The following is a 14,671-nucleotide window of genomic DNA, read 5'->3' as shown; positions in this document are numbered from 1 at the left end:
CAGGGAAGTTACATTTTTGACTGCATTTATTGAATTTTTGTGGTTCCTAAAGCCCTGAACTTCTGGGTGAAGCCTTCACCCCAGAGCAGCTCCTCTGGTGTCAGATAAAACAAAGGATCTTCTGCCCAATTGCTATGCAAACAAAGATACTCTCCTTCATCCTTGTACAGTGTGGCACCCTGCAGCTTGGCTATCAAAAACTAAGGTGAAACCTTTATCTTATCCTTAAGGTAGTGAAGACTTTATTTTCTTGAGAAATCCAAAAGATGTTCTGGATTTTGGACAGGATTCAACCCACTGTGACTGTATTATCGTCGCTCAAAGGAAGAATGCATCATGACCGTGAAGTCTTTTGAAGTGATATGCTCTGAACAGCAGTGTCGTATCTGGCTTGTCAGAAGTCAGTCAGTTCTTTCTTCTTGACCTGATTTCCTCCCAGCCTTCTCTGCTGGTAGCAGAGTTGTCAAATATGTCAAAGAATGAATAGGGCTGTCTCATTTTTACAGTTTTGGTACTTGAACCTGTGTCTTATGTTTTGTTCAGCTGGTGACCACGCAGGGATGATGAAAGTCATTTGAGGTGTGATTGCTCCTTTTGAGACCCCAGAAGCATGGCTCCTCTTGAAATACTGAGGTGTTTTTGAGAGGGTTTGGTGAAGAATTTCAACCAATGAATCTAGATGTATTTCTTTTCTTTTTGAGATTCCTGCTCCAAACAATATATTGCTATTTTAGTGTCCTGTAACATTTTTATATGGTAGGACATCACCAGGACTCTGTTTGCTCTGTAAAAGTGCCTCACTTCACTGAGAATTTGTTTTCCTCTGTCCTATTTTATATTATCCCGTCTTTAATGCCATATACTTGTCTGTCTTCCTGCAGCACAGGCTGATTATAAAATTCAAGACATGTAGGCGCATACAGAGGAAGGGTGGGTTTGGGGTCAACCAGTGGGTTGACCATGCACCCATGAAGATTAGCCAGGTTAAACAAGAGGATTACCTTGTCCTCCCTTGGGGGGGGGAGCAGTGCAGTAGGTTAGCAGGCCTTGAGCTGGGGCCCCTCTGTTGGAGTTTGGATCATTAGCCTGTATTGGGATGGAGGAGTTTGAGTATAGCAGTCGCTCTTTAATGAGGTTGTGGGCTGTCAAAGAAGGTGACTGGTCATGATTTTACTATTTTCGTCTGTCCTGAGCATCACTTCGGGATGGCAGTGACTGTGTGAGCATTCATCTCTGTCCATAGCCACAAAATGAACAGTGATCTGTTAGGTTTTGTCCTCATTGCTGTTGTCATATGCATGAAGATGACCCTTATCAATCTGCTGTTTTGAAAACCTGAAAGCAGTGCCACTGATTATGTGTCTTAAAATTTATTTATTTTTTTTCCTCACGTTTTTTTGTAGTGGTAAAGCTACCTGTGCAGCAGTATGGAGGCTGAAGAATCTGCAGCTTTAGCTCAAATGGTCAAATGCATAGATTCTATTGTACTGTTTTAACATTAAGGTATTCATACAGTTAAAGTTTAGTTTATATATCCCTTTTCCCCCCTCTTTCCTACTTGTGTGTAATTTTATTCAGGTGCCTTGAGTATTTTATTATTTGCGTTCAATTATTCCACTGCTGTTCCCAGTTGTTTCCTGTCCTTAGTATTAGAACTGTTTACCTTGTTTTTTTCCCCCACCTTTCACATTATCTCTTCAAGCTTTGAGATTTCTTTGCGCCTGTGTGATCTCATACAACATCAGAGCTGTGGAGCCTGCTGTGTGTAAATTTGACTTTTTTTAATAATCTCCTCGAGTTTTCATCAACAGCTTCACATGATAAACCAGTCCTCTGGATATAAGTGTGCGCTGCATAGTAGAAGTTCAAAGATGCCTTAATTGAAAAATAAAATGTAAAGGGAGACCATATCCATAAGTATAAGCAAGAGGGGGAGTGGAACAGAGTTATGGTTGAGCTTTTAACCTTAATTCCCGATTTCAAGACCTCTGAATGCTTGGTTTGTTAGCATTAAAGTTGCACTATCTTAGGGTGTTTTTGCATGAGAGTGTGTGTGTTTAATCAACTAAGCATGAAATCCCTTGATTCTGTTTGTCCCTATTAAATAGTGGCAACAAAAGAAACAGACAGGAGATGGGTCCAGAACAAAGCAGAAATAATGGAGTATTTCACCCCAAAAAGGAGAGTGAAACGAGAAGTACAATGAGTAGGCAAAGACAGACTCAATGGCCAGAGGCAGTGTAATGTGTTGGAGAGAGCCGTAATTCAGGGACATTTGCTGACCAGAGCTTCACTCTGATCTCTGAGAGGCACATGTATCAGCAGTGTTTGGCTACCCTGGCTATAGACACAGTATTTAATGCTTTTCCCAGAGGAAATCTCCCCAGGGCTTTAAAGGGATGCTGGCTAGGATTGTCAGATCAAATACTGATCCACCTAAACCTGGAATCATCTGCTTGGGATAGAAATCCCTAAGCAGGAGCAGGAGTGGTTAACTTCTTCCCTTAGCTCTTGCCTGTGGTCGTACACGCACATGCAGCGTGCATGCCCACATACAAGCAAAATGAAAGTAACATTGGTGCTGAATATTGCACAGGTTTCTGCAGACTGCAGCACCTGATTATGCCCAGTTTTCTGGATAAATGCATCCTTTTTTCCAAAACTGGCGAATTCATACATTTTTTCAAGATACTGTGTTGTTTTATTGTCAGTACTTTAAGATCTGCTTGTTCATTAAAAAAATTAATAAAATTAACTACTAATTCTCCGTGCCTACCTCTCTTTGCCTGCTTCTTCTCTCCATCCAATGGCTATAAAGAGTTTTGAGTGTAATGTTCTTAAAAATAATGAAAACTGACACTTTGTTTGACAGGTCTCTCCCTTTAAAGTGTCACCCTGGTAGGATGAAAGGGCTCCAAAAAAATGTTGTTTCTTTTTTGTTGCTAGTAGTGGGGCTGAAATGCATGACCATACTCCAAACAACATTTCAGTGGCTATGCCAGCTAGCTCTGCTTGACCCTATATTTGTGGTGGTCAAATGTTTTCTTTCTGTCCTCTCCAGCACTCCCTCAGAGTGGCCTCATTTGTGTTTGGAGTTTGTTTTCTAATACGTAAAAGACAACCTTTTATTGGGCAGTCACTCATCAAGGAAATCAAGTTTGGGAATCACTGAAAGAGACTTCCAGGTTCATATAGGACAAGTGTTTCAAGACCAGTCGGGCTGTTAATTCAGATTTCTTTTATGCCCTTTGGGTTGTCCAGATGGACTGGAAAGTATGCCGGGTTTGGAATGGACTGACCGGTAGTTGTGAATTGAACAACTCTCTCAGTGTTTTTGATATATTTGTGTTCTGGATTTCAGGAATGGCTTTTTTAGTTATAAGTTTCTTGCAGTTCTGTGCATAATACGTGATGACATCTTAAATAATGGTGTAGCTATAGTCCATGCTAGATATACTCCAGGGCATATAAAATACTCCAGGACATACTTCCTGTCCGTAATCAGAAGCAGAATATAGGATGTAGTGTTATTTGCATGGTCAATGACCTCTTAATTTTCTACTTTTCGCAGATCTTGTGCAGCTACTAGATGCAGCTGCCAAAGTTGTGAAAATAGATGTTTAGTCTCTAAAATGGATGTTTAAATAGCCCTGGCTTTCTTAGGGGCCAAGTAACTTTAAGCTGCTGAGAGAACAGGAAGGAGTGATCGGACTGTTTGTATAGTGGTATTTCCAATGGAAGAGATGTTCACTGAGCTTGAGTAAGGAGGATGGCGAAACAAGTTTCTAAAATTTAAATATGTTATTACAAGCATCCCCTATAATGTACTGTAGAATTTCTCATGTCAGCCAGTGGTAAGTGCTATACACAACAGCTTAAATTTCAGCAGCTTTTTGAAGCTAGGATATTTAAAGTCTGTTTTCATTTCAACTGAACAAAAACACCTACTGAAGGAAGTGAGCATTGCAGAAGGACAAAGTCATGAACATAACTAAGATAGGGGAATTACATAAATTAAAATACGAGGGTCGTCTGCAGGAGCCATTTCCCTGTCTTCTGGGGGTTCTGTGCCTGCTGTATCTCAGGAACTTTCATACATAACTGTGCTTACTGGTGAAGGATGAGTGAGTGGGTGATGGGTCTGTGTATGCTGCTTTGGACATACAGTTTGACCTGGATTTTTGATCCTACGTTTAATCAACAGTTGTAAAGGTTGTCCAGACTAAGTTAGACCTAAGGAATCTGCACTAAAGAGATATTGAACTTCACAAAACCAGCCTGCAGAGCCCCTCTGTCAGAGCCTCCATGTGTGTTCTACAAAGAGCAGTAATTATCTCTGGCAGAACTGCAGGTTATTAAATGTTGTCAGGGCCGCAAGAGTCATGTCTGGTTGCATAAGAACTGGCACAGTGTCTGGGGCAGAGAGAAGCACAGACGTCCACCAGCTCATCTGTTCCTTTGTGTTTTTCAACATGACATCAAGAAGTTGTTGCAAAGATGCCGTGCTGACGGGGACAAATTGAATCCTTTTAAAAGACTGGCTGCAAAGGGCCTGACACACAGCCTCGGGAGCTCTGGCAAGCTTTGAAGAATTTTATGTGGCCTTCAGCCCGATATCCATTAGGTGGAAGCTCTGTTTGAAGGAGCTTATGTTGTGCAATGAACTCAGTTGGCCTTTCTCACTTAAGTACCAGCGTAGAGTATTTGCTGTGGCTTTGTAGAATCTGTGAGATAAGAATAAACTGACGTCAGTGCATAAAGCTAGAAGGCATGTTTACTCCGTTTAGCTATGGACACACATATGAGGGCAAACCTTCTTGAAAAGAGTAATTTTTCCATCAGATTTACTAGAGGCAAAGCTTTTATTTTTAAAATCTTTTGCCTCTGTTCAGCTTAACTACTACTATGGCAAATGTTTTTACTCCTGAAATATTTCCTTTCACATTTTTAAAAGGTGTTGAAGGAATTTCATAACTTTCCCTGAACTTATCTTTTGCTTCTTTAAACCAATGGAGACTGTTAACAGCAGTATAATAACTTACATCTATATGGAAAGAATCCAATAAAAGTTCTGCGTTCAGTGAGCTGTCTTTTTATCATCGTGTTCTCTTTGGATGACTTGCTCACAGAGCCAGACCCCCACTATTTTCAGTAGTGCCTTACTGACGTCTGTTGAGTTTCTCTGCTTCTCCCATAGTCCTCAATGGGAGATCCTGGGTAGTCACACAGACAAACTAGGTTAAGTTTGTAAAGACTGGATTTCTTTACCCAGTGCGGTGATTGGCTTGAGGTTAAGATGGAAAAAAAGAGCTGGGACTATGTAAAGACAGAATGTGTTAGAGAGGAGCGATTGCACAAACACGTTTTCCCTTCTTTGTTACAGCAGATGTACTCCTCTGATATGAAGGTGGCAGATATTGGGGAAAAGGGTATTTATATATATTGGGGTGGCGGAGGTCTGTCTTGGACATCAGTGGGTAATTCTATCCCATACCTTAAACATAAACTTCCTAGCTTTCCCAGAATGGTATATTTTTAGATTTTTACATTAGAATTTTCCGTATGACATGTAAAGAAAGGTCTGATGAACCTTACTAAGGGATTAAAGGACCTTTTGGATGAGCTTGGCCTACTTTGGCAATACCATTTAAGAGATGTGAGCAGAACTCTAAAGTAGGCTTTGTATAAGATACTTTTATTCTTAATATTGTGATTAATTTATACTTTTCCAGGGAAAGTGAGAAATCTGCATATTTATGACTAGGGCTGTGTCCGTCCCAAGAAGGACATCAGTGGAGCAAAGTTCTCTGATTCTTTCCTGTCACAACAGGTAGAGCCTGGCCAGCAGCTGCTCTGGAGCTGCTCTGAAGTTCACACCAGGCATTGCATGAAATCAGTGCAGGAAGCAAACTCATGCATACGCAGCCGCACAGTTGAGTTGGGCACGTGCCTGTCTCGCTGTATGTGCACTCCTCATGCTGTTCAGGAAATGGATTTCCAGCTCTATGAGGTTTAGGTGGAAAGTTAACAGCATATTATGTTTTCTTATAAAGCTGTTCCAGGTTTTAGTTGAGGTGGTCTCAGTCTATTAATTGTTGATCTTGTCAAAATGGTAAGTTGGAATAATAATTTGCTTCTCTCTGATGCCTTTACATATATAAACTTGACTTTTCGATCATTGTTGAATAAGCATTTGCAAAAAAAAAAAGAAACTTCTTCCTTTTCCTTCTGTTTTTTTTTTTGTTTTTCCCTACCCTGACAGTGTTTTAGAGCACTTTGCTGCAAGGGACCGCCACCGCCACGGCCTGAATATGACTTGGTTTGCATAGGCCTCACTGGTTCTGGCAAGACAAGTCTTCTGTCACAGCTTTGCAGTGAAAGCCCGGAGAATATAGTGTCTACCACAGGTAGGATGCTGCCTTTATTCCATGGTGTGCTGTAAGGTTGCCAAAAGGTAACTTTGGAAACATATAGCAAAGGTGGTAGAGAACTTCAGCTTAGTTGTCTTGCTTTTGAAAATACCCAGTGGACTGCCTTGAAGCTACAATTGCTTACTCTTTCAGTGTTTTGTCATACGTTGGGGAATATCCATGAAAATACACAATTTGGAATGTGTTGAAATTCAAAGCATACATTGTGGTGTAATGGAGTAGAACTGTTCGAAACATACAGTAGAAGTGTAATGTAGATACACATTAAAAGGTTTCTTTTTTCTCTTTTTACTTTTGCTTTTTAAGCAGTCTTGTTATATGGACAGAAAAGAGGATAATGTGCTATAAAATAGAATGGGAAAGTGATGCTCTGAAACTTAAGTTGGGATTTATTTCTTCTCATATGTGGTCAGTACGGCCTTGTGGTTTACGCTAACAACCAGAAGAATAAATGTAATGGAAATCTTTATTTCTGATGATAATCCTTTCTTTTTAGATCAGCAGAGAGACTTGTTTATGCACTAAGGGCAGATTGAGATCAGAGAAGCAATTTACAAAAAGTTTGAGTGGCATTGAGAAGATACATAAAACCAGACACAATAGCCACAGCTAAAAGGTGCCTTAAGTCCACAAAATTTGAATATGCACGCTGATATAGATGAACCAGAATGCCGAATACTCAGAAGAGTATTTTGATTAAAAAAACAACAAAAAAACCCCCAAACCAAAACAGCACCAGAAAAAACAGAACCAAACATGTGGAATGAGAAGAGGGAATACCTGGCTGCAGAGTTCAGAAAGAGGACAGATTAGGTTATAGAGATGGAGGAAATCTGGTTCTGTGGCTGCAGTGATTTGCTAAGGTCGATTTGCTGAGGGAACAGATAACAGTCTTGTGCGAGTAACTTGTGTTTATAGTTACACAGCTTTATATTGTAGCTGTGGTTCATAAGTTTGAATTTTATGATTGTCCCTTAGCAACCCTAAGCTGTTTTTCAGTGTATCTTTGTTTAAAATACAAGAACATAAGGTTATTTAATACAACTATAAGTAAACAAAGTAAAACAGATACAAGGAAATACTGGTTTTTTCTGTGATGATTAATTAAGCCGTTGACTTCACAGTGGTGTTATTGGGAATGTTAAAAGAGATCTGACACTTCATTATGTGGAGAAGGTGTCAATGCCTAACTGAAAAAATTAGAAGGAAATCGTAAAGTAATTCAGCCTTTTTTTTTTTTCTTCTTTTTTTTTCACCTCTCCTGAGCTTTATCTTTACAGTTCACCTGGAATTAGTGCAAATTATACTTTAATAATTTAGAATGTGAAAGAAGTATTGACAGCAGTGTAAATAGCACTATAGATCTATCAAAGGAAATAATGAAAATATGATTAATTTTAAAATTAAGTTTCTTATAGGTTTCTAGATAGTTGCAAAAAAATACCATTGTTTAGTTAGGCAACTTCAAGAATGAAAATGGACTCTGCAGAAAACTAGGCAGCATCCAAACCAAAATGATGCATATCTAGGCTATTCAGCTTATAATAAATCTACCCATGTGTACCATGTGTGTGCTATATCAGAAAATATTGTTGAGAATCCAAGAATACAGTGTGACAACTTCTCCACTCAGTTTTCAAACTGTGACCTGTATTTTTGCTTTTCTCATCGATGCCACTCACGTCCATTTCAGTTTCTCCTCTTTTCTAGGAAGAGCTTAGGATTTGTTTTATGACAACAACAACAAAAATATTTCATAATTATTCCCTTCACATTTTATTGCATTTTCCTCTACTGCATCTAACACTGACCATGGTTGGAGTACTGGAATATCTTATTGATCTGATCTGGGAGAAAAAATACCTTGTTTCTGTTAAACGATAGCTAATGCATTTGGAGTGAAATGCATTTTTTTCAGAACGTATTTATTCAGTTCACAGGTATATTATCACGTCGAGACTACTTGTGCTAGATGGAAATAAGTTTACTATCTATCTGGACATTTTGTGCTGAAAGAGCAGACATTTTTTTCTGTATAAATGATTATATACACTTAGATGTTTGTATGCACAAAATGTGCAGAAGTTAGTATACAGTATAATGATTGGTTGCTGGGAACCTTTGGCTTTCCCTTTCTCTTGGCTGTCTGAATTTTCAGTTAAGGGAAAAAACATCACACTTTTTAAAGTTTTTTAGTTTTAAGCATATAACAGGTTAATAGAGGATTCATAGATAGTTCTAGTGTACTTGTAACCATTTTAATACATACGACTTGGGTCTCTAATAAAAGGATCTTTCTGTTAATAACATTTATAGACAGGATTAATACTCTAGGTGTAACCAAAACCTGTCAAGTTTAAATGTAAGAAAACAGTGATTTGAATTGCACGTTGTCTTCCATGTCTCCTAAAAATTGCAGAAGGATCACTTCTTATTATTGGTAGTCTGAAATCTAAACTTTAGTTCCAGATGCATTAAAAAATGGTTTTATAAAGGTATGTTCTGTACTAACTCCTTACCAAATGGTACATAGCCTGGATGGAAGTTTTGTGCTGAATTTTGTGTGTGCCAGCTATTTAATAGTATCATTGCAAATTTCATTGCTCTGATTTATTCCCACCCTGCCTTATAACTGATATTTTAAAAACATCATACTGAAACAGAATTTCACATGCAAAATCCTTGTTTTTGATGAAAAAAGTAGCTTTTTGTCAATGTATGTGATTGATTTCAAATGGCCTCTTCGACAAATAACTTACTAATACCCTTTATTTCTGTTCGTAGGTTTTAGTATAAAAGCGGTGCCATTCCAGAATGCCATCTTGAACGTAAAAGAACTTGGAGGTATAGCATCTATTCATTTGATTACAAAAACATGCAGAGTCTAAATTTCATCATAGAAACCGTTAGTTGTTTTAAATTTAAAAATGATAAATCAGTGTGGCTGGAATTTAAAACCTGTGTTTCACCACAGCAGGTAAAGTTGAGAAAAATTGTACAAATGCTGACTACAAAGAACAGAAAGTAAAAAGCAGGAGCAGGAGGCGGATAAGTGTGGTGTATCTTCTTAATGTAATTTCTTGGATTGTGGTGGTTAAGTTATACAGAAATACAAACTGGAGTAGTAGTAGTACTGTAGTATGGCTCACATGGCAGCTCAAGAAAGTGTGTTCCCTGTGTTTATTGTACGTATAAGCTTTTACTTATGAGCACTGGCTCAGGTAACTGTGAACATTTGGCAAAACCCAATGTTTTTGCTGCACCACTGAAAGCGTTGCAAAGGCAGCCAACTTCCAAGGAGTTATATTATTTGAGATTTATTCTCTTGTTGGATTTGTTGGGTTTTGGAGGAATCGTTGTATTGTGGTTGTGGTTTTTTTATTGTCTCTTATTTGGCTGCGCAATTCTGACCCTGAGTCTTAAGTGATCAAGAGGTAGCTCTGTTAAAAGGCAGAAAACAGTCTCCTAATGAGAGTGCTTGTGGAGTCTAGTTTCATCTAATTTTCTCCTAATTAAAAAACATCATAGATCTTCTTTATATTCTAGAATTTCTATAGAACTTCTTTATTATCTATGTAAATATAGTAGTATGAATCTTGAGGATGTTCATTAGATTCTCAGAGAAGTTGAAACCTCTCTTAAATGCTCTGGGGTAGAAGTTAACTTAAAGTTTCATGAGATCAAATCAAATTTCATGATGATTGTCTTATCTGAAACTGTTTCAAGAAGGCTTTGAGATAAGCACATATTAAAAGAATAGCATTTCCTCTTTACTACCGTTAGTCTATGGATGTAAACATACATGTTCTTGTTTGAGCGTGCATCCTATAAAAGAAGCCGAGGTTCTCTATGATAAAGGGACCGCTCCACAGGGATAGTGTTGGTTCTGCTTGGGAGTGTTATCTGCATAATGTATACTTAGGTTGCTTTTTGGATTTTTTTTTTTAAATAGGGTGAATCATTTGCAGCCCAGTTTATACATTCTGGTGTCTAATCTCCATGAAATATATAATTCATATAGGTAAATGCAGTTTTTGCATCAATAATTGAATCTGAGTATTCTGTAGCAGATCCTCGTTAAAGTCTCTTCCTTAACCTTTTCTGATCACACAACCTGTATTTTATGCAGGTATGTGTGTTATGAGAAACCTTATCTCAGTGAATTGCTTTGATGTCTCATAACAGGATGCACTGAAATAATCCAGAATATTTGATTTGGTTTTTTTCACCCATTTATCTCTTCCCAAAGACAGAAGAATTGTCAGAATTTTTTTACTCCACCTTTTTATTTCTTTTCCCTTTAACTCTGGGCATTCACATATCTGTACTTAGAAATGGTATTGTCTGTTTTTTCTATGAGATATTGGAGAAAAATGTTAATTCTGATAGCTTTTCATTGCTTGAGTAAGGAAGCTAAGGCAAGCTTCCAAAAGTTTGTTTTTCTTCCAAAAGTTGGTGATCAGGATTTAATCTTCTAACCGAGACATGTTTTCCTAATTCCTGGAGTATGCATGGTTTCTCTTGCTGCTGTATTAAAATAAAGAAAAGCATCCTACATATTTAATCACTGTGAAATTTTATTTTGGAATTTCTGCTTCTTGTATTGAAGAGAAGCCTGTGTTTTTGTTCTTATTGCTGTTTTTTGCCTTCAGTTGTTATGGTATTGTTATCTAAGTTCTCTTTGCTGTAGTATGCAGGTCTCATCCAGACATTTGGTCCTGGAAACTTGGAGAAAGGTAGAAAGGCATATGGTTTTAACAATTGCTGTCCATTGGTGCATGTTACTCAAAGGGTGAAGCTCTATGTAGTTTTAATTTTTGATACTCTGTTTTAAAGTTGTCTTTTAGGTTAGGTAACTGAAAAGCTTCATATGTCTTTGTACAGCAGTGTATTAGCAGCTGATATTTAAAAAACTTACAGCAGAAGTCATACTGTTTAAGGCTCTTATATTCAGCAGCCAAGCAGTTATATGAAACAGATGCTGACTGCGTAGTATCCTTTTTGTTTGATTGAAGCAGTGTCCTTCCTTGAGGTCGAAGGTGGTGCTAGTTTTTACTCTGCTGGTTGCCTTCTGGAGCTGCTAATGAAGCCAGGTTTTGTTTCTTCATTTCTGTAGGGATTGTAAATTTTCAGGCAAACTGTATAGAAAACAGTCTCTCTTCTTTTCTCTTTTCCTTGTCCGATTATCTCTTCATCAGCCTTTAGGATTAGGGACATGGAACAAAGTTTCCTGAGCTCTTTCTGCAGAAATTTTTCTTTGTAGAATATTAAAAAAAAATACATATTTCTGATTATTTTTTTATTGCATTTATTTCCTAAGCCAGGCTGCCTTCCTACAATAAAAGGTTTTTATCCAATTTCATAAATGTTAAACATTTTGTTTGAAAACATTGTATTTGATCCTGAATAAGTAAGAATATATATAGCTTTCAAATCAAACTTAGGCCTGCTTGAATTACTTGAAAAGGAGGTCTTGCTTTATTTACTGACCAGACTGAACTGCCTGTTCTCTAAGTTTATATTTTGATATACCAATAATCCTTTCCCACTCACTGAGAAATTAAAAAAAATTACCATTTTCTTTCCAAAAATTTAGTCCATAAAATAACGTGTGTAATTTAGATTACTGTGAAGATGTGTTGTGCCTGAGTCCACATTTCAGGATGTACTTTTATCAGGATAACTGGAATCCCTCTCTGTATTATGCAACTCAGCTGAGTAATGGTATAGAAAGAAATTACAGATTTGATGATTTCCTGTTTTGTGCGGCAATCTCTGGCGGCAGCTAAGGGTGAAATTGTGTACAATGAACATACAGAAGAATGGGGAAAGACTGGAAAAATAAGGCAGGTGATAACATTTGTTGTTCAGAAGGTTCTAACAGTGTTTTGCTGAAAGAAGTTTGGAATGCTGAACGCTGAGGTTTATTCTCAGGACAGATAATGAAGGTGCACAGTGATAGGAATCTTTCTCTTTGGTTCTAGCAAATTCCACCATAGAGACACAGTGCCTGAAACCACCATTTTTTCGGTGTGTTTATTCAGTTATTTGCTGTTGTAATGCTGTCAAAACAGAATGCGAAGTCATGGTGTCTGTTTTTGATGTAGCTACTTACGGAGGCCTAAATGAAGATTATGGGTCCATTCTGGAGGTCAATTGATAATTTACAGTTGTTTTTTTAGAATAAGTCTATTTTATAATTTAGTTTGCTATCTTGTAAATGCAGACTTAGAAACTGCTGGTGAGATGTCAAATACCGAGCCTGGTCAAATTTGAAAGAATGATTCTGGATGTGAACAGCTCTTTTTCTTCTTACCAAGTTTGCAAATACTAACAATAAGTTACAAGGTTTAGTAACATTCTCTGTTTATGTACTAAAATATATTGTCGTATGTTTGTGTTAGGTTTTTGTAATTCACCCAAAGGTCTTTTTCACAAGCACAGAGAGCCAACAAGTCATGTAGTGAGCTTTGATACTTCATTTAAGACAAAAAGTGTTAAGTGCTTAGCAAGAGCAGAGTGGTTAATATCAGGGATGCTCGAGTCTCCAGTTGGTTGAACATGCCCTGGAAAAGAGATGAGAACTGTCCTCCCCACTGCTGTTCCTTCTTAAGCTTCATGACCACAGTCATAAAATCACACTCTTAGGCCAGCTAAATGAATTGTCTAGGTGAGAGCTTGAGAACAAATAACTTCAAATAGGATTGGTTAAACAAAGCATGTGTATTTTGCCTTAATTTGGAAGTAAAGAGTGAAGAGAGAGTAGGAGGGGGAGTCACACTGCCATGCAATCCAAGTTGAATAGAAAATATGAACACCTGGAGAAGATGGTAACAGTTGTCAGGTAGTATCTGCCTTGTGAAAAAATAAGGGAGGAGGGAGAAAATAATGTTGAGCTATTAATTAGAATTTAAAATTTTGGGTAACCACTGTCTTTCTTTGCTCTGTGGAGGTAGAGCGGATCAGTGAACACCCTTCTAGCAACATAGTCTGGCAGCAACCAAAATTTCATCTAGTTAGTCATCAAAAAACTGATCCCACAAGTAAATGCCAGCCTAAGTCATCTTAACAGGGGCGAACTAACACAAAGCAATAAAAACTCCATACTGTATTTGACTAAAAGGCAGTTGACACCTCTACAAAATCTGGTTGTGGAGTGCATGCAGTGCCATCTGCGACATAGCTGCGTCTAACAGTTTACAGAATGTCTTAGCAGATGAAATTTTTAGATGACCCTGATGAGCCATCCAAGCTGTGAGTCGCACAGAGACATTCAGCTTCCGAAAGCATTAAAGTTGTATCTGTTTGCTATCAATCATACTCAGCCTGCTGTTCAAATGGTGCCCTAAGCCCTGGCTCTGTCATACAGTTTCCTCATTTCATAGTTAAGAGAGATCATTTACAGCTGCTTTCAGGTCTCGTTAACAGGAATCCTGAGGAAGCTCTGATAAGGATTCAGCATGAGCAATCTTTCCACTGTTCTTTGGAAATACTGTTCTTTTTTCTACAATTAACTTTTTACTATGTGAATAAGCAACTCACTGCCTATCTTGTTCAAAACAAGTAGGAGTCATGCAAGCAGCACCTATCGTAGCTATGTACGATATGATAAGCAAACCACAAAATTTCCTGGTTACGTTTTTTGTGGGGCGGGGGGCTGGTTGTTGATGAGATGTTTTGTGGAGAGAAAAGTAGAACCTTTGGTTTGTTAAAAAGCCTCTGTCTCTTGTTGGACTTGCAACTCCATTTTCTTCAGGCTGAATCAAAGGATAGAATATAGCACGCTAGTATAGCATCACAAATGATACCTACATTTTATGAACTCCCCCCAAACAAACAAAAAATTATTTTTGCTTCTAGACAGAAAAGGCCTTGATCCTTTAAAAGGCTAAAGCAGATTCAAGCTTTTGTGAGCCAGTCGGCAGAAGGGCTAGACAGAAATACACAGCTGTGATACACTTGTTGCTTTCTTGGTATGCCTGCTAGTCTTAAGTGCCATAGAGAAAGATGTGATTTGAGCTTTATTTGAGATTACCTGCACTGTTACTAAGTCCTCCAGCAGAGGTGGAGGGAGGGCAGAGATGGTGTAATGGGTAGAGAGGAAAGTGGCAGATGATTTTTTTCTTGCTGGCCATTCTTTGCTAGTCCTAGAGGACTTACTGTGTATGCCTTTAAATAAAAGATTAAAAAAAAAAGCAGCAAGGGTGATGTTGAAGATGACTGTCTTACATGAAGTCCCG

At 38.0% G+C, this 14,671-nt stretch overlaps 1 protein-coding gene across 1 annotated transcript in view; it reads left to right on the top strand.

Annotated features, from left to right (window-relative positions):
- The window catches only part of ARL15 (ADP ribosylation factor like GTPase 15), a 151,554-nt gene that overhangs the window by 58,315 nt on the left and 78,568 nt on the right, over nt 1-14,671 (top strand). Inside the window, exons 2-3 of the mRNA XM_035903719.1 lie at nt 6,263-6,407; nt 9,216-9,275. Coding sequence (XP_035759612.1) covers nt 6,263-6,407; nt 9,216-9,275 — 205 coding nt within the window. The remainder of the gene's footprint in view (nt 1-6,262; nt 6,408-9,215; nt 9,276-14,671) is intronic.

Source organism: Egretta garzetta, unplaced genomic scaffold (genome assembly GCF_000687185.1).
Source record: "Egretta garzetta isolate BGI_Z169 unplaced genomic scaffold, ASM68718v1 scaffold471, whole genome shotgun sequence".
NCBI lineage: Eukaryota > Metazoa > Chordata > Aves > Pelecaniformes > Ardeidae > Egretta > Egretta garzetta.
The sequence above is the reverse complement of the archived record's forward strand: the minus strand, read 5'-3'. Positions and strand labels throughout refer to the sequence as shown.